This window comes from Piliocolobus tephrosceles, chromosome 8, assembly GCF_002776525.5.
Source record: "Piliocolobus tephrosceles isolate RC106 chromosome 8, ASM277652v3, whole genome shotgun sequence".
NCBI classification, from domain to species: Eukaryota; Metazoa; Chordata; class Mammalia; order Primates; family Cercopithecidae; genus Piliocolobus; species Piliocolobus tephrosceles.
Window position 1 is genome coordinate 103,556,542 of NC_045441.1, and position 27,486 is coordinate 103,584,027.

At 37.1% G+C, this 27,486-nt stretch overlaps 1 protein-coding gene across 5 annotated transcripts in view; it reads right to left on the reverse strand.

Annotated features, from left to right (window-relative positions):
* Positions 1-27,486, reverse strand: part of IMMP2L (inner mitochondrial membrane peptidase subunit 2) — an 872,087-nt gene that overhangs the window by 245,714 nt on the left and 598,887 nt on the right. The window contains exon 6 of one of the 5 annotated variants that reach the window (XM_023228174.2): positions 1,800-1,924. The exons of the other annotated variants lie outside the window; for them this stretch is intronic. Within the exon in view, the coding sequence (XP_023083942.1) occupies positions 1,873-1,924 (52 nt within the window). The 3' untranslated portion in view covers positions 1,800-1,872. Of the gene's footprint in view, positions 1-1,799; positions 1,925-27,486 lie in introns of those variants that run through there. 5 annotated transcript variants of the gene reach the window in all.

Sequence of the window (27,486 nt, forward strand, 5' to 3'; positions counted from 1 at the left end):
AGGGTTTTCGTTTGGAACCATCTAAATCCACTTGACATAATCATTTCCTCATGAATGGATTTTAAAAATTAAGTGACTCAAACTCCATGATAAATGTTTAAAGCCTTAAAATATTGTTTTTCTTCTCTTCACTTAATGTACGGATTGGGTTAGGCTCAAGGAACCACAGAGATTAGAAAGACTCTGATTCAATACCACCGTCCTGTTTTATACACATGAAGATGAACTTAGAATCATGAAAAATTCTGCAACCACTGATTATAAGAATATGAGGCTGATATCGCTTCAAATGTCTATCATGAGCAAACTGGTTTCTCGCTAAAGTCTGGATGTAATGTTTTTCTCATCAGATTGATTGTCAAGACCTTCATTTGATGTGTAACAAGATAAAACCTGGAAAGTGGTGGACTCTGATTGATTTTCTGATTTGCCCCACTGCATGGCACAGTCAACAATTAGATTGGTTGTCTCAAAGCCTTTCATTTCACCATTACAAATTTCTACCTGTAAAGAAACAAGCCTAGGGCAGTTGCTGTGGTGATCGTGCCTATGGCTAGACCCCCGGGCATAAGCAAACACATACTGTCCTGATGCACCAATAACTACAAGTTTCAAATTTTAGTCCTTTTACTACAAAAAAGAAAAAGAACATGTAAACAGTGAGTCATTTACCACTCATGAATCAATTTTCAGTGATGAAGAAACAATGAATACAACTATCATTATTAATATCATTCTTAAGAAAAGTAACTCTTACACTATCAAGAAAACTTCTTTGGCTTGACCATAAACACAGGAAAAAGAGAAACTCCAGTAAAAAGCATTGTTTTGAGAATAAATTAAAATAAAGCATTTGATAGGGACTTAACCAGCAAACCAACCTTCTATATAAAGACAATGTATATATGCATTTGGTGTCATTAATAGCATAAAAAAAAACAAAACAAAACAGAAAGTTAAGTCTTAAAAGAAAAATAAAATAGAGAGTGAACTCATAAAAGCATAAAAGGTGAACTCTTAAATATATTGGATTTTCCCTGAAAGGAGGCTCTATTATATGTCTACACACATTTTACTTTTAAGGGAGGTTCTAACCTTTTATTAGTAGAATATTTCAAAAGAATTCACTAAGCCTTTTATATTTAAGCATTACTTTTTCATAAAACAAAATCTATCAAATATGCTTTATACATAAATATTTTGGTCACAGTTCATTATTACTTAATTAAAATATATTGCCAACACACTTTTAATTTGATCTAAATTGACTCAAAAGATCTCATTTTTAAATTAGAGTATTACTCCTCTATAATTATGACATTATTCTTTATTTAGGCTTTCCTTCAAGGTAGACTAAAACTGATTTCTCAGAACTTACCTTTTTGAGAGTTATTATGTCCCAATGCCCTACAGGTTATCTCACATTATAGCCTGATTGCTAATGATTGACAACAGAAGCCCAGGAATAGACCCCCCACTGATGTACAGGTGAATTAAAAGCCTATCTCCTTCCTTGGCCTTTAAGGTAGCATTCAGCTCACCTTGTAGCTCAGTCTCAAGTTTACCTGAGTCTAATGTATGACAAAGGAACAATTCCCATTATTATTGAGAAGTCTGACTTCTACCTAAAATGCTCTTTTCCTCACTTTGTGATTTCACGTAGAGCACTGATTCATTTGAATAGGCAACCTTTATCAGCATGAAGCCAGGTTTGGGCCAATGAGAACATAGGCAGTACTGTTTCTCCCCAGGGTGTCTTCAATTTCCTTTATTAAAGCAAAATTGAGAAGAGGTTTCTGGTGAAAACGTTTGCAGTTCTGCAGGCAGATAAAAGGGTGTGGATAGGGATCAGGATTTATTTTTGTTTCTCTTCTAAGAAGTCCTCTGGAGGTTCCATTTCAGCAGTACCTTTGCCAAGGGAGTCCTGCAATGACATACCAGACTCATTACAGGGGCCCCATCCTTCTGGCCAGTCACAAGGTCCTCTTGCTGCAGGTACCAGGTTTATCCTACGGTCCTCTCACTATGAGGAACTGGGCAGGTCAGTTTTAATATTATATATTCTAATAATGTAAATAAAGGGCAGATAATAATGTCCTCACTAGGAAACAGGATTCTCAAGTTAGAGCAAAAATAAGTAGATAATTGGATGTCTAATTTTCTTCTTCAAGTATCTTCTTTTTAATACTTAAACACCAGTGCTGAGACTCAACAATTTAAATGGCCCCATTTCTTTTTTCAGTGCTTTGGAAGGGACAGGAACAGCATTTCCCACCTTTTATCCCATCTATGTGTTCTAGTTATTGCTCCAAAGTAGGACTGGTATACACAGCTGATTAAACAATTTAAAAAAATGTTCTGGTTCACGCCTCTACCACTACACTGCCCTAGAGCCTTATATTTCAAGAACATGGTATGTTCAAGAAAAAGTTGTTTTCTGTAAGAGAAAGATAACAAAAGGAACTATTAAAAACTTTCAACTACATCTAACCATTCACAGCTATGCATGATAAGGGAATAAAAAAGAGTATACTGAAGAAAGGTGTTCTTTTGAAACTTGTATTGCTGGGGTGAAAAATGGAATCGTGACATAAGATGTGGAGGGAAAAAGATAATAGCAAAGATACTAGCACTAAAATGGAAGAACCAAGGAAGATTAGCTTTTATTTTTCTATATGGATATACTGTTGAGTGAACAGAAAATAAACAGTTGAACATATATTTGGATATTTGGTCTTAAAAAGTTAACTCTAACTTCACGAGTATGGCCTTACAAACAGACACCAAAGTCCTTCTAGGCATAAAGCATGTAGGAGGAACTATCTTTAAAAATGAAAACAAACACTTCAAAGAGCCCATCCCCCAGATACTCTCATAGCTGTACTAGGACATACACTTTTTTTATAACTTAAGAAAACTTTTTTTAAATTATACTTTTTAGATCGATGCTGCATTCAATTTGCATGTAGATCTACTGACATTCTATCTGCGATGAAAAGATATGACACTACTTGACAGTCATTCAGAATTTCTTTATAAACTCCTATTTTATAAGGTACGAAAAAACACACCAACAATGAAAATAAAAGAACATTAAATGAAAGAACATTAAAAAGCTGGTGAATGTGGCTATTAAGTATTCCATGTAATTATCTTTTATTCATTCATTTCACAGTCTGTGTCCTATATTGCTTAATTACAAAGAAAAGAGTAGACTGCTCATGTGTACACTAATTGCTAAATGTGTAAGCAAATGAATGAATGATCCTGTTCTCAATCCACGAGAAAAGAAAATATTAATGAAGAGAATACAAAGAAGGCCAAAATAGGAGGATATAATCAACAGAATTGTTTACTACCCTCTTAGTAAAACATGGTTATGAACACATCGTATAAGACCTAATTTAGATAACTCCCATACTTGATCTTACTATATTCATACTCCAAGTTTTTAAAAAATATATTACATCAGATTTAAATATCTGCAAAAAAAAAAAAAAAAATACTAAAGATGAAAAGTCAATTAATGCAAGGATGGGAGCCCTAGAGTAGCCTCTGTATATTTTCTAAGAGTCTATGATACTGAAACATTAAAACATCTATTTTTTTTTTAATTTTCAGCATTCATATTCTATAATAAAAAGATTTAAATTGTTTAAGTATATAATTGTACTGATATATTACCTATATTAAGGTGAGACAGTTCCTTTATCCCTATTTATAAAGGTGTTCTTTTTAAAATAGGAAGGATTCACATTTAATTTTATCAGATGTTCTTTCTACATCGGTTGAAGTGACCATATAACAAGTTGGAAAACAATAATTTTTAAGTTGATACTTTTCATCCTCTATTTAACCAAGAAAAATGGTTTGTGTATATTTATGTCTGAAATTTTTTCATTTAAGAAGTAAATAACAAACTAGGTTTAAAAACCTACAGATCTGCCCTGAAATGGCCACGCAATTTACTTTTATTCATTATTCTTGTCAAGAAATATAATCCTCATCTCTTACATGCCTAAGTCTTTTTAAATTTTTATTATAATATACAATATTCATGGAGCATCAATTGAAGGCTGTATATATAGTCCATTAATTATTCTCATTTTTAAGTTTTTGCTTAGCTTCTCTTCTTTAGTCTATTCGAAACCTTTGAAGAAAGTCTTTTGCAACTTGTAGAATGATTTTTTTCCTAAAACACACTTTGGGGCTAGCACCTAGAATTGCTATAATAAACATCTCTATGAATTTTATCATTGCAATTTTTTTGTACAGATATTGGTGAGGCCATCGTCTTTTATATCACACACAGTGTCCTTTTATGAGACCCATGAAAAAAGTTTTATTTACTTGTTATCCCCAAGAAAAGCTGTTTGGGGGACACTGTAAATCTTTTAAGTGACTGTGTGGTTTTAGAACATGTCTGCAAATTCTTTGACACTCTTTCAATATAATTCATCACCCTTGAATATGGTCTCACTTTAGTGACTCAGTTTTAATGAACAGAAAGTGATACAAGTGGTGCTGCAGAATGTTTGGGGGCTGGGATATAAAAAACAACACAGATTCTACTTATTTCTGCCTATTGATTTCCCTTCTCCTCCTCCTGCCCCCACTTCACCTCTATTCTCCCGCCCATTCTTTTCTTCCTTCCCCCTCTCTCTATCTCTTTGTCTCTCTCTCCCTCCTGTCCAAGATGCCTTGGAGACCTTACCCAACATATATAAGAAGTTAAACTTCAACTACCTGAGCCATATAGACAGAGAGAGAGATGCTCTAGGAATATCAGATTACTTGTTATTCTTGTGTGAAAGGCGTAATAATGGCTCCCCAAAGCTGTCCATGCCCTGATTCCTAGAGCCAGTGAATAGGTTACATTACACGGCAAAGGGAAATTAGGGTTGGAGATGGAATTAAGTTCGCTAATTAGTTGCCCTCAAGATTATCCAGGTGGTTCCGAGGAAATCACACAAATCCTTAGGAAGAAGGAGGAAAAAGAGAGTAGGAGAGAGATATGACTATAGAAGAATGGTCAGGGAGATGGAATGTCACTGGTTTTATATATGGAGGAAAGGGGCCATGAGTCAAGGAAGGTGGGAAGCTTCTAGATCCTGAGAAAGGCAAGGAAACAGGTTCTCTCCTAAACTTCCAGAAAAGAATGCAGCTTTGCTAACACCGAAGCCTGATAATGTCTATGCTGGACTTCTGACCTTCAGAAGAGTAAGATAATAAATTTGTATTAAGTCATTAAATTTGTGATAATTTGTTGCAGCAGCAATAGAAAACTATATACCCTTGTTTTAAGTCTCTAATGTAAGAAAGTTTTCTTACACATTATTTTACAAATGAAACAGTGACCTTGCTTAATTTCAGTTTTGGCCAGTAGGAACTCACTTTGTAGTATCTCTTATCTCCACTCTGTTCCTTTTTTCTTGATATGTTTCCTCTCCTGTGTTAGGGTTATTTTTGTATACTACCTCAAATCTATTTTAGAGCAGGGCCAGAAATAAATAAGATTAGCTAAAACAATATATATGCCATGAACTACCGGAACGAATGAAGTAGAAGGAAAAAAGAGTTTCTTCTCTTGTCTCTATTAAAAACACACCGAACCCCTAAAACAGATAAATCACTATGGAGGGCATCAACTGAAGACAGAAGCAAAAATACATTAAATTTAGTTTGATATTTTCTAAAACTATGGAAATATTAGCTCTTCCATTTTTCAATTTAAGAACAATAAAGAAAAACGTCTTATCCAAAATATAATTAAAAATGTATGTGTGTAGGTACATATGTGTATATGTACCTACACACACGCACACACATACACATATTGTTTCAGCTTCCTATTACATCTGGTTAAGTAAGAGAGTAGAAAGCAAATGAAAACCAGAGGTTAGGAGAGAAAAACACAGAAATAAAAGGAAAACGATGATTTTTAAAAGTTCAGTGTATACACACACAGAGAATAACAGAATCTCACAGAGACACACAGGAGACAGAGAATCAAACAGGAATACACATAAAATACATCCAGAAACAGGCACACATAGAAAGAAAACAAAGATACTTTCATGACGTAACACTCGCAGCACATGCCTTCTGGAGACATTCCTACTTGAGATTTCTGTTATTACACTAGATTTTAAGCTCACTTGGACTCGGGAAGGGGAACATCACACAATGGGGCCTATCATGGGGAGGGGGGAGGGGGGAGGGATTGCATTGGGGAGTTATACCTGATATAAATGATGAATTGATGGGTGCTGACGAGTTGATGGGTGCAGCACACCAACATGGCACATGTATACATACGTAACAAACCTGCACGTTATGCACATGTACCCTAGAACTTAAAGTATTAAAAAAAAAAAAAAAATTCTAAACACACTAATAGGATTATAATCTATCCCTCACCAACTGCTCTATAAACTTCGTGAATCCTTCCTTTCTCAGGTCTTCTAAGCTTCAGAAACCAAATCCCCTGAAGGCAGCTCAGCCTCTCCAGGTTCCTAAGCAGAGGTAGCCACAGTAGAGGGTGCACAGTAGAGGCAACTACCTGACGACTAGAATCCTTGCTGTTGCTCCAGGCGACTCTTCTAAACTTGCCTGCCCGCCTAGCTGCCACTTGGCTGCAACCATTGGTGTGGACCACATCCATGTAACCAAGGCCTGTGCCTCAGTTCTGTTAGGCTGGGAGACCTGTCCTAAAACCCCATTCAACTTATGGAATGAACAACCGATTAAATGTGTACATCTGTCTCTTCCACATACCCAGTAATACTGGCTGGGATCCTGCTCCAAAATCTATGTATTAAGCAAAGCCACAAAATGTAGTGACCTAGCCACAGATTCCTGGTGCTGATCTCCACCTGGCCAGTTTTCCACTCTCTTTCAATATTATAATTTGTACTATTGGACACCTTATTGAAATCACTAGCCCATCTCTGTGTTTTACTTTATTATTTTGGTGGTAAAAGAAGTAGCAGAAATTTTTCCTCATGTAAGGGGAGAAGCAAATCATTCTGTTTGTCAACTGAAAGTCAGAAAAAAAAAGGGAGTGAAGATGAAACTTAAGTGTACATGTGGCCCCTTCAAATTTGCAAGCTATTTGTTTATTGGGAATAAATGTAGTAGGACAAAATCTTGGACATTCTTAAGTTCTGTATCTTATAATTAGTTTGTATCTCTAGAATAGTTGGCATTTAATTCTCATGAGAAGTTGCTTTTGTCATAATCAACAAACAGTACACAGAATTAAGTAACACTAAGATATTTCCCTCCATTTGAGAAAGTAAGGTCTCCTATGATCTTGGGCATCAATAGAAACTCATTGTCCTTGGGATAGTTCCACCCACTGTCACACAAATGTTGCATGTGAATTCCATTTTATATCAGTAGACTGCTTTATAGTTTATAAAGCACTTGTGCATTAATCATATAGAATGAAGTTGCTTTCTGCTCAGGCTGTTTCTACACAAGTACTGAGCATTATTTGCAGATAATGTGCTTCACTGAACCTGCACTGAACTGTTCACGCAACAGCTGTAAATCAAGATTGACTTTTTGAACCTAACTTTGCATAATTCAACAAGCTACTCAACATCTTCTGCCTAAGCAAGCTCATGACTTATAAGAATCTGCAAAGCTAAATAACTATCCATGACTTCTCAAAATGATTAAATAAGAAAAAGGTTTTGCATTAACAAATTAGGAATGAGTCACTTACTGACTAATTCTTCTCTGATCAAGAAGTGACAGAGAAGGTGCCATTTACAAAGAGAAATGTCATGAAATGATTGAGTTGTGAATTTTATCAAGTTCCCAATAATAAGCAAATGACCACAAAAGGAGGTGGTAGATGGGGGAAGATAACTGCCGTTAAATACTCATTTGTCAAGAGACAAATTTATCAGAGTCTTGGAGGTAGATTTAGTCTTAGCTCAGGAGAAGTAATCAGTTCTGCAACTAATGAGTATACTGCGCTTAATCATTTCATCATGTATAAGACTGAGCAGCATAAATCAGAAACCTCGTTAAGTCAATACACAGTTACATGGTGCATTAACATGGCACAACAATGAACCTTCATTATTCTGCTGAAGCCTTTACTTCCTTTTCATACCTCCTTTAGTGCAATTATTTGGAAAGATAGTGATCAGCTCCTCCACCAACTTATTCCACCAAGGTTATCCTCTGTTTTGTCCTGTGGTTTTGGACAATAGTAAACCTTTCCTTATCATGTTTGTTTGTTTGTTTGTTTGTTTTTCCCTAACTTGAACTTCTCCAAGGAGCAGACAGCCTTGTACCTGTAAACTCTCATTGTTTACACCATCCACACAAGCAAATGATAGTGATAGTAGGAAGGAGGAAAAAGAGGAGAGCAAATGTTTACCAGGTTCTTACTGTATATCAGGTAATTTTTCACATATTTATTATAATAGCTATATAGGTAGGTTATATTATTCCCACTTTACTAAGGAGGACAGATAGTGATGTTTGGAATAGTTAAGAACTTGCCCTGGGTCACAGAAAGTGGCCCAGTAATGGTATAAACTATAACACAAAACCCAAACTACTTAATCATCACATTAATAATTTGCATTGCTAGTGAAGTTTGAAGTCACAGAGGATGGTAGAATTGCCATCATACTGTAACCATACTGGAGTTTTACCAAGCTGGATAAGAAACTTAGCCCTGTGGTTTCCACAAAGTTTAACTACTTAACTTTATTATGTAGTTATTTCATGTGAATGTGTTCTATAGCTTCAATTATACCCTAAGTTCATTAAAAGCAACAGCTATGTTTATACAAATTTAAAATTTATCCTTTAGTACCCAGCAAAGTGCTATTCACAAAAATTATCAATATACAATGGTTGAATCATTTATAAATTGTGTGATCTTAAAATACCCCATTTGGGCCTGAAAATATACCTAAAATCTAGTGAATGTGAAATTGTAATTTTTCTGGGGGCTGAGGACAGGAGTGAGAGTTATAATGGCCCTGACAATGACTGAAGTGGGGGATGAGAGGCGGTAACTATGGATGGTAGAAAGGAGAACATATGAGGGTGAGGATAAGCACTCTGGGTTGGAGATACCTAAGAGATACACTTTACCTCATTCTACATGTTTTGCAGGAAAGTTCCAAATATTTTTATGAAAACAAAGCAGAGAATCAGAGATTTCCCTGGCCCGAAACATATAAGGCTCTCCTGTAAACAAAGGGATGTCATTAAACCCTGAGATGGGAAGGGATGCTATTGGCAGCAGCAAAAGGAACTCTCCTTCATTGAGTAATAGTGTTCAGGTAATTTATCCCTCACACTCAATGACCCTTTTTCCTGCCTAACTTGTTCTCCTCGCTACCTCATATTCCTCATCTCCATAAACATTTTTCACCATATATTTTTCAGTTGTTCAGACTGAAATCCAAGGAGCCACCCCTGATTCCTCTCTTTACTTCAGCCCCTGTATCTAATCTTCAGCAAATCTTGATGTGTTCTTCAAAACATATCCAGACTCCATGTACTGTAGTTTCTTTCCATTTCCATTCTATCTCCCGGGCCCAAGTTATAACCCATCATTGCTTGCCTGGGTTACTACAGAACCCCCACACTGGTGCCAATGATCACCTAAACATATTAATCAGGTCATGTCACCTGCCTGTTTTAAACCCTCTCATGGCTTCCTATCTTACTTAGAGTAAACTCTAAGCTCTGCCATGGTCTAGGATTTACACAGTCTGATCCTAGCACCTTCTCTGGACTCATCTCCCACTACACTCCACTTCATATCCACCAGAGGACCCTTCTTTCCCTTCCTTAGACAGACCAATCTCATTAGCACCTTAGGGTCCTGCTCCTCTCGCTACCTTAAACACAGAGACCCTATGTTCTCACAGGACTACATCTTTCTTCTACTCCTTTCTTCTGGCCTGGATCACCTTCCCTGACTACCTGAACCCTCATGCATACCTACCCCACTGAAACTAGTCAATGGCTAGCCCTACACCCCCTTCTATTTTTTTCAGAGTACTTGCCACTACCATTCATTTATGTGTGTGGCCTGCCTTTATGTCCTATTTTTGGCCTCCACATCCCTACACTACTGTTGCATACAGGCTTATGACAGTAGGGATTCTTATCAATATCCACATTGCCTAGAACAACACCAGTTACATAATAAGAGCTGAATAACTATTTCTAGATTGAATAAATCCCAACAAAAGTCTTAGAGGCTTAAGCCCTTTCTGAAATCACTGCTTCAGAATCTACTTTCCTAGTGTATATTTACTGAGAATGCAGTTTTTTTTTTTTTCTTTTCTTTTTTTGAGATGGAGTCTCATTCTGTCACCCAGGCTGGAATGCAGTGGCAAGATGTCAGCTCACTGCAAGCTCCACCTCCCGGGGTTCACGCCATTCTCTGGCCTCAGCCTCCTGAGTCGCTGGGACTACAGGCGCCCACTACCACGCCCGGTGATTTTTTTTTTGTATTTTTAGTAGAGACGGGGTTTCACCATGTTAGCCAGGATGGTCTTGATCTCCTGACCTCGTGATCCGCCCGCCTCGGCCTCCCAAAGTGCTGGGATTACAGGTGTGAGCAACCGTGCCTGGCCCGAGAATGCAGTTTTTACATTCTCCAGTGACATTTGAGAAAATATTTGATATTTTTGCCTTTGCAAAAAAAGGCGAAAATATGTCACCTACATTTTCCTTGTACACACTGTTTTAATACTGAGGTACTCCCTGTGGAATCCAACCTCAGAATTACAACATGGGGATGAGAGAGATAATTGAAAGAATAGGGTAAACAATTCCATGTTCCCTTTCTGGAGAAAGCAATAGAATTTGCTAGCATGATAGATGACTATAGATGCCCGCAGTAAGAGGGTGAACCTGCAAAAATGTGATTTCAGAATATTACATCAGTGAAGAGCTCTAACTCTCTTTAGTTTTGCCACAGGGTTTTTAAGATTGCTGTTACTGTGCTTACTTGAAACATAATCACAAATAAGAAGTGTGTGGAAACGACAGCTATATTAACTTTATCATGTACAGTTAAGTATTCAACACACCTGAAAGCACTGTTCCTTCATTTTCATAGTGTGCTACACAGAGAAACAGACCTAGAGGAAGAGCCTGGTGGAGACACAGCTGGACTGAACGTGAACAAGGTAATTACCAGATTTCCAAATACTGGAGCGGGGGTAATGAGGCAGTGATTAAATACTGGGTTCTCTGGCTCCTTGAACACCACCTTGAACAGAGATATGTGATCTAGAACTGCCCCAGGCAGATATAACTGGAGGGAAGGTCCAATTAAGTTTGTGAGGTTTGTTTTTCCACTTTCTTTAAAGAAACCCTCCCTGCTCCTCACCTATTTCTTTCTCCCTGCTCTCAGGAACTTCACTCTGAATATCCTACGCACACAACAGAGAAGGCATTAAAGTAAGACCTCTTATAATATTAAACAAGAAAAATTATATGATGCTTTTGTGAAAGGTATGTGCTCTTTTAACACAGGGCTCATGAAGATTTTCTTTAAACTCTTTGGCCTTGCTCTATGCGTTTCATCATTGATGCTCAGACTGTTCAGGCTGTATAGGCTGTTGGTTTAGGAGATATTTCCAATTTTCTCTCAAATCTTAATCCATGGATAATACCTGTGGGCTCTAACATTTTAGAAAGCTGGCTCTGATCCCAAAGACTCATTCTATATAAGGAGAAAGTACAGATTTTCCCTCTTCAGATTTATTTTCCTAATTAATGATGAAAACAAACACAAAAAAAGAAAGACAATAAAAAATGGAATACACTGATCTTAGTTACTTCTTGTCTTCTGCTAGCTTTTGAATTTGTTTGCTCTCGCTTCTCTAGTTCTTTTAATTGTGATGTTAGGGTGTCAATTTTAGATCTTTCCTGCTTTCTCCTGTGGGCATTTAGTGCTATAAATTTCCCTCTAAACACTGCTTTAGCTGTGTCCCAGAGATTCTGGTAAGTTGTGTCTTTGTTCTCATTGGTTTCAAAGATTTTATTTATTTCTGCCATAATTTCATTATTTACCCAGTAGTCACACAGAAGCAGGTTGTTCAGTTTCCATGTAGTTGGGTGGCTTTGAGCGAGTTTCTTAGTCCTGAGTTCTAATTTGATTGCACTGTGGTCTGAGAGACTGTTTGTTATGATTTCCAATCTTTTGCATTTGCTGAGGAGTGATTTACTTGCAATTATGTGGTCAATTTTAGAATAAGTATGATGTGATGCTGAGAAGAATGTACATTTTGTTGATTTGGGGTGGAGAGTTCTGTAGATGTCTACAAGGTCTGCTTTGTCCAGAACTGAGTTCAAGTCTTGAATATACTTGCTAATTTTCCGTTTCGTTGATCTAATATTGACAGTGGGAGATGTTTCCAATTTTCTCTCAAATCTTACTCCATGGATAATGCCTGTGGGCTCTAACGTTTTAGAAGGCTGGATCTGATCCCAGAGACTCTTTGTACATAAGGAGAAAGTACAGGTTTTCCCTCTTCAGACTTACTTTCCTAATTAATGATGAAGATTTTAACACTAAAGTCTTCCACTATTATTGTGTGGGAGTCTAAGTCTCTTGGTAGGTCTCTAAGAACTTGCTTTATGAATCTGGTGCTCCTGTATTGGGTACATATATATTTAGGATAGTTAGCTCTTCTTGTTGCATTGATCCCTTTACCATTATGTAATGACCTTCTTTGTCTTTTTTGATCTTTGTTGGCTTAAAGTCTGTTTTATCAGAAACTAGGATTGCAACCACTGCTTTTTTTGCTTTCCATTTGCTTAGTAAATATTTCTCCATACATTTATTTTGAGCCTATGTGTGTCTTTTCACGTAAGATAGGTCTCCTAAATATAGCACGCAGATAAGTCTTGACTCATTATCCATTTGCCAGTCTGTGTCTTTTAACTGGGGCATTTAGCCCATTTACATTTAAGGTTAATATTGTTATGTGTAAATTTGAGCCTGCCGTTATAATGATAGCTGGTTATTTTGCCATTAGTTGATGCAGTTTCTTCATAGTGTTGATGGTCTTTACAATTTGTTATGTTTTTTCAGTGGCTGGTACTGGTTTTTCCTTTCCATGTTCAGTGCTTCCTTCAGGAGCTCTTGTAAGGCAGGCCTGGTAGTGACAAAATCTCCCAGCATTTGCTTGTCTGTAAAGGATTTTAGTTCTCCTTTGCTTATGAAGCTTAGTTTGGCTGAATATGAAATTCTGGGTTGAAAATTAGTTTCTTTAAGAATATTGAATATTAGCCGCCACTCTCTTCTGTCTTGTAGTGTTTCTGCAGAGAGATCTGTTGTTAGTCTGATGGGCTTCCCTTTGTGGGTAGTACCCGTCCTTTCTCTCTAGCTGCCCTTAACATTTTTTCCTTGATTTCAACCTTGGTGAATCTGACAATTATGTGTCTTGGGGTTTCTCTTCTCGAGGAGTATCTTTGTGGTGTTGTCTGTATTTCCTGAATTTGAATGTTGGCATGTCTTGCTAGGTTGGGGAAGTTTTCCTGAATAATATCCTGAAGAGTGTTTTCCAACTTGGTTCCATTCTCCCAATCACTTTCAGGTACACCAAACAAATGCTATTCCCATCAAGCTACCATTGACTTTGTTCACAGAATTAGAAAAAAACGACTTTAAATTTCATATGGAACCAAAAAGGGCCCATATAACCAAGAAAATCCTAAGCAAAAAGAACAAAGCTGGAGGCATCATGCTACCTGAGTTCAAACTATACTATAAGGTTACAGTAACCAAAACAGCATGGTACAGGTACCAAAACAGATATATAGACCAAAGGAACATAACCAAGGCCTCAGAAATAACGCCACACATCTGCAACTATCTGATCTTTGCAAACCTGACTAAAACAAGCAATGGGGAAAGGATTCCCTATTTAATAAATGGTGTTGGGAAAACTGGCTAGCCATAAGCAGAAAACTGAAACTGGACCCCTTCCTTACACCTTATACAAAAATTAACTCAAGATGGATTAAACACTTAGACCTAAGACCTAAAACCATAAAAACCCTAGAAGAAAGCCTAGGCAACACTATTCAGGACATAGGCATGGGCAAAGACTTCATGATTAAAACCCCAAAAGCAATGGCAACAAAAGCCAAAATTGACAAATGGGATCTAATTAAACTAAAGAGCTTCTGCAAAAGAAACTATCATCAGAGTGAACAGGCAACCTACAGAATGGGAGAAAATTTTGCAGTCTATCCATCTGACAAAGGGCTAATATCTAGAATCTACAAGAAACTTAAATAAATTAGGAAAAAACCAAACAACCCCATCAAAAAGTGGGTGAAGGATATGAATAGACACTTCCCAAAAGAAGATATTTATGCGGCCAACAAACATATGGAAAAAAGCTCATCATCACTGGTCATTAGAGACATGCAAATCAAAACCACAATGAGATACCATCTCACGCCAGTTAGAATGCCGATCATTAGAAAGTCAGGAAACAACAGATGCTGAAGAGGATGTGGAGAAATAGGATCACTTGTACGCTGTTGGTGGGACTGCAAATTAATTCAACTATTGTGGCAGACAGTGTGGCGATTCCTCAAGTATCTAGAACCAGAAATGCCATTTGACCCAGCAATCCCATTACTGGGTATGTACCCAAAGGATTATAGATCATTCTACTATAAAGACACATGCACACATATGTTTACTGCAGCACTGTTCACAATAGCAAAGACTTGAAACCAACCCAAATGCCCCTCAATGATAGACTGGATAAAGAAAATTGGTACATATAGACTATGGAATACTATGCAGCCATGAAAAAGATGAGTTCATGTCTTTTGCAGGGACATGGATGAAGCTGGATACCATCATTCTCAACAAACTAACACAGGAACAGAAAACCAAACAGAAAACTGCAAGTTCTCACTCATAAGTGGGAGCTGAACAATGAGAACACATGAACACAGGGAGGGGAACAGCTTCACACACTGGGGCCTGTAGGGAGTTTGAGGGCTAGCGGGGGCGAGCATTAGAAGAAATACCTAATGTAGATGACAGGTTGATGGGTGCAGCAAACCACATGGCACGTGTATTTCTATGTAACAAACCTGCATGTTCTGCACATGTATCCCAGAAATTAATAAAAAAAGAAAACATTATGCTAAGTGAAAAACCCCCCAAAAAATTGGCATACAGTGTCATGTGACTAGAGATAAAGGTAGGGTGTGATGTAAATATATGTGAAGATCCCTTTTCAGGCTGTGAATGTGGCATTAAGAGGAGTGGGAGTGGGCCACTGGGCTTATGTACACCCAGCCTGGGCAGCACAGTTTGGGGGTGAAGAGGCTTACAAAGTAGGTGACTCCAGTTCAGACAGCTTATGTATCTGAAGGCAGTTTCAGGGTACTCCAAGCTTAGGAGGGGTTCACACTTCTAAGACTTAATGCCAACAGTTTCTATTGGGTGACTCCAGTCATTCTAACCCGGATGTCACGTAACTGCTTATATTTCACGATTTTTTCGTTAGAAGCTGGCAAAATTATATAGTTCAACCCCATACAACTGGGAATAAGAATGGGAGTAGGAGAAAGTTCACTTTTGGACTCATTATATTTTGCAAAGCCAGTTCAGCTTGGCTTATATCACCAAGTTTTTGTTTGTAAAGACATAAAACCCATTTTATACTTTATACTATGTCCTGGCAGAAGAGGCATGTTATGCTTTCACAGTAGTATCGCAGCCTCTGCTGGATCTTCCTTCAGTGAATCTCGTCTCAGTTTCAACTGTGCCAACAAGGATGCATACAAAACCACTGCCAATTTCTACAAGAACTTCACATACACCAAGCAACAGAACTTCAAAGACTTATTGAAACATTTGAAAGTCATATGAATTGGCCTCTGTTCCCTGAGTGGCCTTCTTTATCTCCTTGGTCCCCCTAACCCTTTCTCTCTCCCATTCCTGCTCCTCACACCTCCCTCCCAGGCCTCACTCTAAGTTCCTCTCCCAGTATGCATATCAGTTCAGCTCTTCCTGGCTTCTAAACTCCCAATTTCTGTGTTATCATCTGTCAGGTACATGGTAAAATGAGTTAATAGGATCTACCATCCTTAAAAGGCAGTCAGGGTTATCAATAAATGATTCCATACACATTTATGGCATTCTAATCTGTGTTCAGCATTATGTTAGGTTCTAGTAGGAAGGGAGGGGTATCAAACAATGTCCCTAAATGCCTCCTGGCTGAGAAATTCAGTCTAGTTGAGAGGCAAGCATTTCATAATAAAAGCTATACAGCTAAGGGATACATAAAAGTAGAGCTGAGGCCTCATGAGGGATGGTGGAAAAGTGCAGTGTGACAGCTTTTTCTGAGCCAGACTGGACAGGAAACACATTTCCTTACTGAAAATATGTTTCCAATAACCACCCTTTCTCCAAATGAAACAACAAGAACTCCAAACATACCCTCCAAAACTAATTCATCTATGTCTGCCAATTACAGCTTATGCATTTGAGTAAGGTAAGCCCTGATGGAGTTTCTGATTAAAAAGATAACCGATCTTGTGCACAATATTCAATATTTGGGCAATGGGTACAGTAAAAGCCCAGACTTCACTGCCATGCAATATATCCATGTAACAAAACTACACTTTTACTCCCTAAATTTACAAAACAATACAAAAATAGTTGATCTTTTTCTAATGGTCACCTAAGGGGAAGAATATCGTTAAATGTAACATGCAGTTCTTACCAGAAAATGAGCTAGCAGGGAGTGAGATAGAATGAAGATATTAAATGTTAGATCCTTTTATATGCAAATAATTTTTCTTGACTCTATCATGAAGTTTGAATATACCAAAAATTTAAGCTTCTAATAGTACAGATTCTGCAACAGACTTCCAGACCACTTCACATATGAACATACAAATGATAGGCAGATTCTATTTGCCCCTGAGAAGCTAAGTTTACATTGCCAAATCCTCTAAAGCAGAAAATAGAGCTCCCAAACCTGACTCCTGAAGGTAGAAGAAAGTATAGAGAAGTAGTTTTCAACAATGGTTATAAATGAGAATCACCGGGAGAGTTTTTAAATGCCTGACTCCAGGGCGTCATCCCCAGGGACTCTGATTTAATTGGTCTGAAATGGGACCAAGACTTTTTGTGTCCCGGGGAAGCTTTCACAAATTACAGATCCCTGGGCTGCATTCTTGGGTGTTTCCAATTAAGTTGTTCTGAAGTGACTTCCAGAAATCTGTATTTTTAAGTGTCCCAAGAGCTTCCATGTTTGGCCAGATTTTTAAAACCATTGATCTAATGCAAAATTGCAAACAAACAAACAAACAATAAAAAACAGTTGTTTCTAAAATTGTAAAGCTAGTATACAGGGAATAAAAAAAAATAAAGTAATAAGATTTTTCGTGCTGTCGCACAAAGTCTGTCCTATGGACCCAATGACTTCACAATTTCCTGGACCACCTGTAAAGTGAGTGTTGACAACAGTATGAAGCACTGAATGAAGCTCCCCTTCCTGAACCTTCATCCCTAGGAATGTAAGCCAAATGACTTTTACTGTCTCCCTGTTTATGGAAGATAACAAATATATCTCCCTTAGAAAAGCATGCCTATAATTAAGCAGTCATCTTAGCTGGCAGTAGAGTACAGCTCAGTGACTATCTTTAAACAAAATGTGGGTATCTCGCTGTATTCATTGCATCAACAATAGAACATAGTAGGCTGTTAGAAAAGCTCCCAAGTGCAGCAAAAGAGGCCTTACACAGAAAAGACTTGAAGTTCTGACACAGACATGCAACAGAAGGGAACCCTCTGCTGTATTTTGCTAAAAGGTAGAACACATTCTGACATTATATACTCATGTGGGCAAAACAGTAGTACTACATTACTACACCACTGACTGAGAGAGTCTCCTTATCAGGAAATAAGGGAGATCTCATTCCAGAGATATCACAGTCGGGTAACCATTTAAAAAGTTAAAATAACGTGGACCGTACCTGTAATCCCAGCACTTTTGGAGGCCGGGTGGGCAGATCATGAGGTCAGGAGTTTCAGACCAGCCTGGCCAACAAAGTGAAACTCCGTTTCTACTAAAAATACAAAAAATTAGCCGGGCGTGGTGGCAGGCACCTGTAATCCCAGCTACTTGGGAGGGTAAGGCAGGAGAATCCCTTGAACCCGGGAGGTGGAGCTTGCAGTGAGCCAAGATTGTGCCACTGCACTCCAGCCTGGGCGACAGAGCAAGACGCCATCTCAAAAAAAAAAAAAGTTAAAGTAAACATTTATACAATAACATGGACAAATAAAAACAATTCCAAATATGCATATTTGATGGTTATTCATTAGTAATCACAAAATTATAAAATCTCAGAAACAAAAGGATCTTTCCAGATCTCATTCAGCCACTCACCCACCCAACAGAATGAACGATAACTGCGCTTAAGTTTATAGATTTCCAATAAACACTGGCACATCAAGATAGACTAAGGGTTAAGGGATCTGAGTTTGACTTCATTAGGCAGCTATGGAAACTTGGGAAGTCACATAATTTTTCAGGCCTTAATCTCCTCATCTATAATGTGAGTGCAAATGAACTGAACTCAGCTTTGATGTTCTGTCATCAAGGTATGCAACTGTATGTCACTCTCCTTCTTTGTAAATCAATAATGAAACAAACACAACAAACAACAACCTGAAATAATTTACCTGGCTACCAGGAAATACCTGAGGTGTCATGGGAAAGAAAAACCACAAGATTCTGTGTTATTCACTAGGTGGGTTGGGGAAAAAAAATGAAAGAACTTACAAAGTCTTTATGATTAATATGCTTATAAGTGGTGGTTTAATCACAGCCACATCACTTGCTGATAATGTGCTGCATGAAGGAAGATAGCCTGATAAAATTCTTAGGGGACCAGTCATCACTGTTGACATTCATCCAGCATGACAGAAGAAATCACTACTATGCAGAGTTATGCTCAGCATAATCAGGGATAATACTCTCTTGAAAATGGAAGTAAGGACCTAGAGTAACAATACCTCTTTAGGTTAAATGCATCTCTCAGAAGAGTGATTTGTGCATTTTGCATCTTCAGCATAAGTAAAACAAGTTTTTATCCAGAAACCTACTGGGAGAAACATCCCATATTCAGGGATATTCTGTTGATGGCAGTATTATGGCTATTCAATATATCAGCTGGAGCACCACAAAGTAACATGCCATATAATTTCTGTTGTTCAGCATAATTTCTTTCTAAATCTTCATTTATCTGCAGCTATTGTGACTGTCTGGGAAAACTACAGATGGTCTCAAATATCTTCCTATTCTTTGGAGGTCTTCTGAATGAACAGTATCTGTGACCCCTTTGCTTTGCACAAACAAAAGAGATCTTTTCAGTTATTAAGTAATGGTTTGAAATTCTTATAATTATATTAATGCATTTAAGCATACAGTCAATGCTTACTTTATGCTTCATAGTTCTATTTAGAGAAAAGCACAGGACATTTATTGTCAAATGAGAGACAAGGGGTTTAAACTTGTGAGTAATATAAATAAATCACAATTTGGTTTTATTTACTGCATTCATTCTCAGCAGACTTAATTGAAATACCTTTATGCTTTTCAAGTTTTTCCTGTATGTCTTCCCTATTGAGAAGGTGAAATCTAATATTAAGTAATGTTCCTTCACAGAGTTCATGCACAAAAGAACACAAATGAAAATCATGAACTAAATTCAATAACTGAGTTCATCTGCAAGTTTCTTAGCTTGTGACAGCGTGGTAACAAATTCTAATTCATTAGGCTTTTTTGTTCTTGCTCCACAGAATTATGGGTGTACCGTGGAGCTCAATTTTTGTTAAAATGAAACAGCTATCCTTCAGTACATTTAAAAAAAAAACACCCTAGTTGTTAAAGGACTGAAAAATAAGCTTTAAAAACATAAGTGAATATTATATCTGTTTTGTCAGTTTTGTTTTAGTGTACAGAATCTGCTGGTAATAAAACAATTTGTTAATTGACTGGTTGCTCTAGGTTATTTAGAGTCTTGCTTAATAAACTCTACTTCCAAAGTATAAGCTCACCACTTATTTTCATCAATTCATTACATTTCATTCAAGAGTTAAGTTTCTTGCAATAAATATTAACATAATGTGGGAAGATTTTATAATTTTCCAACTGACTAGGAATCTTTGACAACCAAACACTGAACTTAAATTGAAGAATATAACTCAATAGGAAATACGCAATAGCAGTGTCAAGATTTACAACAAATACACTGGAAGTGTTTTAAAAATTAATATTAGGCTGCTATGCTTGGCTTAATTAGCTTTCTTCTTCATTTACAAAGCATATCTGTCTAGTTTTACGAACTTGGTCTCCAGTCCCCTTTCCTAAAAACCTGTTTAATTAAAGTTTAACAGCTGTGTACGCTTTAGAAACAGCAGAATGAGTTTTCTCCCTTGAAATACTTAATCCTTTCTCAAAATATGATCCTTCTGAATATATATTTAAAAGGCAAAGGGTGAGGAATGAATAATCTTCCAACAGACAAACACTGACAGCTTAGCTCATCAGTACCATGTATTGGTGGGTAGACTGAAAATTGTCTCCCAGGCCACCAAGAAATCCAAAACCAACATGTGGCATGAGCAGATGTTTGTTCTTCAAAAATAAAATGTCCGATACAGAAAACAACAAATGAGTAAATAGAAAATTAAGTAGAAAGAAGGCTACAAAATACTATAGAAATACTATACTTAATGGTTTTTGTAAGACTTTTCCATATACTGCTAAAGATATCCAGCATCCAAGGAATATGATAAATAAGGCAATGCCAGCTATTTTGATCAGTGACTTGTAAAGTCACTGTAATACTTTATTATCAAACATGCAAATAGTTTTAAAATAATGACATATATTGACCACACAATTTCTGAAACGATGACAGCAATTAAAGGACAGATAAATGTGACGAATCCCTGAACAGCTTATTTTTACTTCTGAGACTAAAAAGTAATACTAGTAGAAATTTAGTTCAGGGATCACTAGCTAAGGCATACAGTTTCACGCTATCCCAACTCCAGCTTTCTCTCCTCCAAGGGCTTTCTCCAACAATACTGAAATGACTACTGTGCAGGAAAGTATCACAGGTATTTTTAGGCCCTTTTGACAGTCAGCTCCTTGAAAAGAGAGTGTCTGACTTAGCCTCACATTCCCTACTGTGCTCTGTTTGTGGTACATGCTCATTTGATGTGTGCTGAATATGCACACTGATGCAAGTGCAAAACCAATTCATTTTTAAGAGAACTCTACAAAAGACTTTGGTAGAGTGTATTCTTGTTCAAAATATTTGTTTCCCATCCCTGGCAGAGGGATAGGTGAGTACATGCCCACCCTGTTGATTTCGACTTGGCTATGTGGCAGCTTCTTTTGGCCAATGACATGTATGTGGAAATAATACATGCCACTTTTAAGTCGAAGTCTTAAGATCCACCCCATCATTCCACCATGCTTTTGTTCTCCATCTCCCCTGAGACTATTAATACTTTGATAGCCTTATTCCCTACAGGAAAAAAATATGGAGCAGAGCCTCATGCAACCCAGGGGGATCATATAATGGAGCAAGAAACAAGCCTCTATTAACTGCAGGCTATTCAGATGTGGGGGTAGGGTGTTACCACAGAAGAAGTTAGTCTAAGCTGACTGACACGGGGCCCATTTAAGCCTTTTCAATAATAAACAAGCATATCCTCATCCCCTTTGCTTTGCAGAGACAATCCCTGCAGCATTTATGCTGCTGGAGAGATAAAAATGAAAACAGATGGCTGAGACTCATGTTCTTTACCACTTGCTTTCCTTAACCTTCAGCAACATGAAAAACTAATGTTCAGCAAATTAGAGAGTTTACATTTTTAAAGATAAGGAGTTGGGATTGCTACTAATTGGACTAAGTTGAAATATTTCCAAAATAAATAGAATCATTTCACAGAGTGATACTCAGGATTGAAGTTTTATAAATATTGCAGAGAGCTTTCTGCAGTCATTAAATGTGACAAATACTTAGTGAGCACACCCTTGATAAGCTAGATTTCATGAGGCAGGATTGTTCTGGGCTCCAAAAATAAGTCATTGCTCCTGACCTCAGGGAGCTCAAAGATAGAGAAAATGTACTACTGGCTATAATATAATCAGATGTATTTTACGTCTGTCAGATCAATAAAGTATTATGGAATCAGAGAAGAGGACAATCATCCTTATCAGGGTAAGGATACAGGATGTTGTCAGATGGATGGGGATGGAGAAGGATCTGCCACATTCATGATACAACATGACCATAAGAAGATAAGACATGAAAGTATTTTTAAAATCTGTAATACTATAGCTCAAGCACATAGTGTGTGTGTGTGTGTGTGTGTGTCTATGTGTGTGTGTGAGAGAGAGAGAGAGAAAGAGAGAGAGAGAGAGAATGAGAATGTAGGTAGGGTCCTGAGGATTAAAAAGTATACATTGAAAAATCTTCACTCTCGTGACCCTCCAGTTCCTTCTCTAAAGGAAAAGTTACTCATTTACTACTAAATACTAGTTAGTTACTAGTTTAGATTACAAAGAAAGTGGAAGTAGACTCTTAGAAAAATGATTGGGATGGATGTGGCAATCCGAATCTGACACTTTATGTTAACTAATTCCAGGGACAGTTTACTCATATACAAGTGTATGTGTGTTTGTGTGTGTGTATATGTATGTGTGTACATATAGATCCTTTTCTTCTTAATTGTCCTAGAGAAATTCTATCTTATGAACGTACTATAATGTTCTTAACTGCATTGATATACATTTAGAATGTTTTCTGTCTTTTGCTATTATAAACAATGTTAATTTATAATTAACTCCCTTATATACATTCCTTTGCAATCATGTTAAAACATATCTACCTGATAAATTACTAGAAATGAAAATGCTGAGTAGGAATTCGCCAGGCAAAAACAAAACAAAACAAAGGCAACAAGACAAAAGGAAGGTGCTTTCCACAAAAGCAATGGCATGCAAAACGTTACATAGCTGCCAAGAAAATGCAAACTATAGGTATGGCCAGAGGCAGTGGGGACAATGTGGCTGGAGGGATACTCAGAGGCCAGATCACCAGGGGCCACATCTGCAGGGCTCCTGTTTATGGAAGGCATAAGGAGATTAACATTTGTTAAAACGCAGGAATGCATAATGAGATCAACATTTTTTTAAAAGCATTCTTCTAGAAGTGTGAAGAATGGACTGGCATGGGTAAGAAAGGGAAACCAGTTAGGATGCAGCCACAGTAATCTGGGGAGGAAATAATGAAGGCCTGGTAACCCATCTTCCTGGGCACTGTGAAGGAAAATACCCACCTCACTTGCTTCTTGCACTTTCCCTTTTTGGGAGATCTCAAAGGCCAGTGGTTAAGATGCCTCACAGTAAAGTATCTGCCACTGAGCATGACTCAGCGATGGGATCCACCCCGTACCCTGGAGTGGGAGAAGTCTGCCTTCTACAAAAATGTATGTACTGACGGCTTCCACTTTTTCTACAGAAAAAAAAGGAATTATTATAGAATTTAGGAGCTGGAAGACATGGAAATCATTTAGTGCAAAAGTCCTCAGATTATTGTCAGCCGCTTTCCATTTTTCTAAAGGCTTGTAATCACGGAGAGGTCAGAGATTGAGAAAAAAGTGGAAGTGAACTCCTACAGAAATAATTAGGGTGGAGGTTGTGAGCAGAATTAGACCCTTTACATTAAAGTACACAAAGGGAACAGGAGGACCTGACCCCACAGTCTGTTTTCCCACCAAACATCCCAACCAAAATCCTAACACTGGGAATTTAAGCTTAAGCATGGAGACAGTGGCAGCTCACTAGAAGAAGACTTTGAGATTTGTGATCCAGAATGTTCCAATCTATCCTGTGGGAAGATAGCATCATTTTATATCTGATTCAACCAAAATGTAAACAAATTAAACCACTCACCTCAAATTCAAGCAGTTAATTGGTGAGAGACCAAATACAGGTCCTCAAATTTCAGCGTGCATCAGAATCACCTGGAGTGCTTGTTAAAACCTAGATTTCTGGACCCCACCCCCAAAGTTTCCGATTCAAAGTGGAGGGAGTGAGAATCAATAATTTATTAAACACATTTCTAACAAATTCCCTGCTGACTCTTGATGCTTCTGATCACACTTAGAGAAACAATCTATTACAACAATGCCACCCTTCATGTGGTAGGTACCTTGCCTTTATATGGTCTTCTACAATAAAGTATTTCTAGATATCATAAATTTAAAATATGGAGACAAATATATTGTAAAATTTACAGTAAACTCCCATGTCTCTATATCTGTAAAACCCAATAGATTAATATTAACTCACTAATAACTACAAAACCAATAGGTAAATGTATCAAAGTTATGCCAGATGTTTCCCTTTCTAGAGTTCTATTTCACGGATCTAAAACCATCAAAAGTAAGATCATATGACTTAAAAAATTATTTTAACTTTGCAATAATCTATGAGAATGAATAGAACTAAAAGGCAAATCACAAACTGAAGATATATTTGATCTAAATATGACAAGATATTAGCATATTAAAACTGTTAAGAAAACATTTAATACCAGTTTTTAAAACGGACAATTGTGGAATAGATTTTACAAAAGGAAACAAAAGGATAATAAATGCATAAAATATTCATTCTTATTAGCAATGAAAATAATACAAATTAAAACAACAAGAATTTCTTTCACCTTTCATATTAGCAAAGATTAAAATGATTTGAATACTCATTAGTGGCTTACTCTCCAGTGAAATTTTCATACATTGCTGGAGAAGTTTCATTATCATAACCTCCCTGATTTCCTTCCACTTTATTGCTAAGGATGTTGTAGGTTTTAATAAAAAATAAGCATTATTTTTTGAAAGTCGTGTGAGAATACTGAGGCTCAGGAACATTATAAAGCTGGGAGTTATTTCAAGTTCCATCATGCAGTAAACATTCTCTTGATTTTAATGATACTTGTATTAGATTTAGAATTCAGGCTTCATTTACATAATCCTCCAAAGACGGCCCCAGAAATCCATTAAAGGTCACCTTACTTTCCCATACATAAACCAAATTCTAATCTGTTCATTCGTCTCCTCAAAAGCATATTCCAGGCTTTTGTAAAGCTTACTGCTGATTAGACTTTCATCTCAAATAGAAAATCTTTCCATTTTGGGTTTCCATCCTACTAAACTCCATTCCAGTATGTATTACTTGCTCCTCTTCATGTTACAGTAAAAGATTAAATAGTCGTTTACTTTTTGATGTATGTAAAATTGAAATCTAGGCTCCAGAAAAATTCTTTGGAAGTATCAGTACACCTAGAGCTGAAGCAGCGTGGAATGCAGCAATTTTCACTGTCTGCTCCTGGCTGCATATTAAAATCAGGTATCGCATAGTGGTCAGGGCATATAATTTATTTGTGTAATAAAGTAGAAAATCTCTTTGATTCCCAGGTGTCCAGTTGCAGAGCCCAAAGTTGATGACTTGCTGCTCTCCATACCCCAAATACACTGGTTTCACTGCACAATTTACTCTTCTGAAAGAAAATATCAACAACTGTCAGCCCCCAATAAGGAAAAACATGTAATCATTTTCACTCAAATTCTTATTTGAATCCCAACCAGGAGGATGATCAATTTCAAAATCTGATTAGTTCTGCTGAGGAGAACAATTCAGACACTCATGCAAGATTACTTTGCAGAAGAAAACTAGAGACACTTCCAAAAAAAATAGCAATTTACCATTAATATTTCTTTCAATAAATATTTTCCAACTCTATAAAACAGCAGATTTTAGTTTCACATCAACATTTAAATATGGAAATAATTACTGCTTGTTTCTAAGACACTATTACATACCTAGGTATCACTCACAATGTGTTAGATAATATTTGAATATTTTCTATAACAATGAATGAATTGAGGAACTAAATTGCTTTTTTTCAAAGTTATTAGCTCCGTTTTCTACTATTGGTTTGGTCCAGCACAGTCAGAGTAAGCTAAAATAGCCACCGAAAGATAATTAGAGTTGGGCTGGGCTTAAAAAAGAAGCTATAAATAACATGGAATAGTATTCAGATACAGAATTTTCTCAACTGCCGCTATTCCTTTTGTGTTAAGAAGAAACTGTTTGGGCAATGAAATTTAGTATTCTTTTTTTGCGAGCTTTGTCACTGCTCTCCAGTTAAGGTGCTACACAGTGTTCTTGTAGTATAATAGCTCTTCCCCGTTGTGATATTAATTTTAGGTGCCAATTTAACTGGATTAAAAATTGCTTAGAGAACTGGTAAATGGTTATTTCTGAGTGTGTCTCTGAGGGTGTTTCCAGAAGAGATTGGCTTTGAGTCAGTGAACTAAGTGGGGTGAATCCACCCTCAACATGGGCGGGCATCATCCAATCAGCTTGGATATAACACAAATGCAATTTCCTCTCTCTCCTAGAGCTAGAATATACTCTTCTCTGGTCCTTAAACAACAGAACTCCAGGCTCTTTGGTGTTTGTACCCCACAACTTACACCACTGCTCCCCCGCCCCCACCAGGTTCTCAGGCCTCTGCCCTCAGATTGAGAATTACACCTTTGGCTTCCCTTGTTTTGAGGCATTTGGGCTCAGACTGAGCCATGCTATGGGCACTTCATGGTTTCCAGCTTGCAGGTGGCCTGTTATGGCAGTTCTGTCTCCATGACCACATGAGCCAATTCCCCTAATAAATGCCCTCTCATATATCTATACATCATATATGGGTATTGCTTTTGTCTCTCTGAAGAACCCTAATATATCCATCCAACTCAAGACATATATCTTCATTGTCTAGGTGTACCCATGTGCTTTCTAGCAATTCAGGAAAATCTCACTTAAAGTAACAACTCAATATTTTCTCTTTTGTTGCTCTCTGCCTCAATCACTATATAACTAACAAATCTATGGCTTTTAGGCTAATTCTTCTCTCTATTTAAACTATTGGCCAAGACTAAAAATAAGTTTTGTATTTTCTACTGATTTCCAAGTTAAGGAAATGAAAGTAGATAATATAGCCCACAGGTCAGCAAGCTATAGCCTATGGACCAAATCTAGTCCAATATCTGTGTTTGCACATAAAGTTTTACTGGGAATTTATTTATTTTATGTGTTGCCTATGGTTGTTTTCATGCTACAATATCAGAGTTGAATAAATTTCTCAGACAGTATGGCCTGCAAAACCAAGCCTATATACTGTCTGTCTTTTTAAAGAAAAAGTATGTTGATCTCTGCTACACAGACAAGAAAAAAAAAAATAGAAAAATGGTAAGTGCAATTTCTTGCCAACAGGTCACAATATGCAGGAAGAAGCAGGTTAAAATTAGAAAGATACGGTAGACAGCATTTGAGTACTTCCATGGAAAGTTTTAAAAGT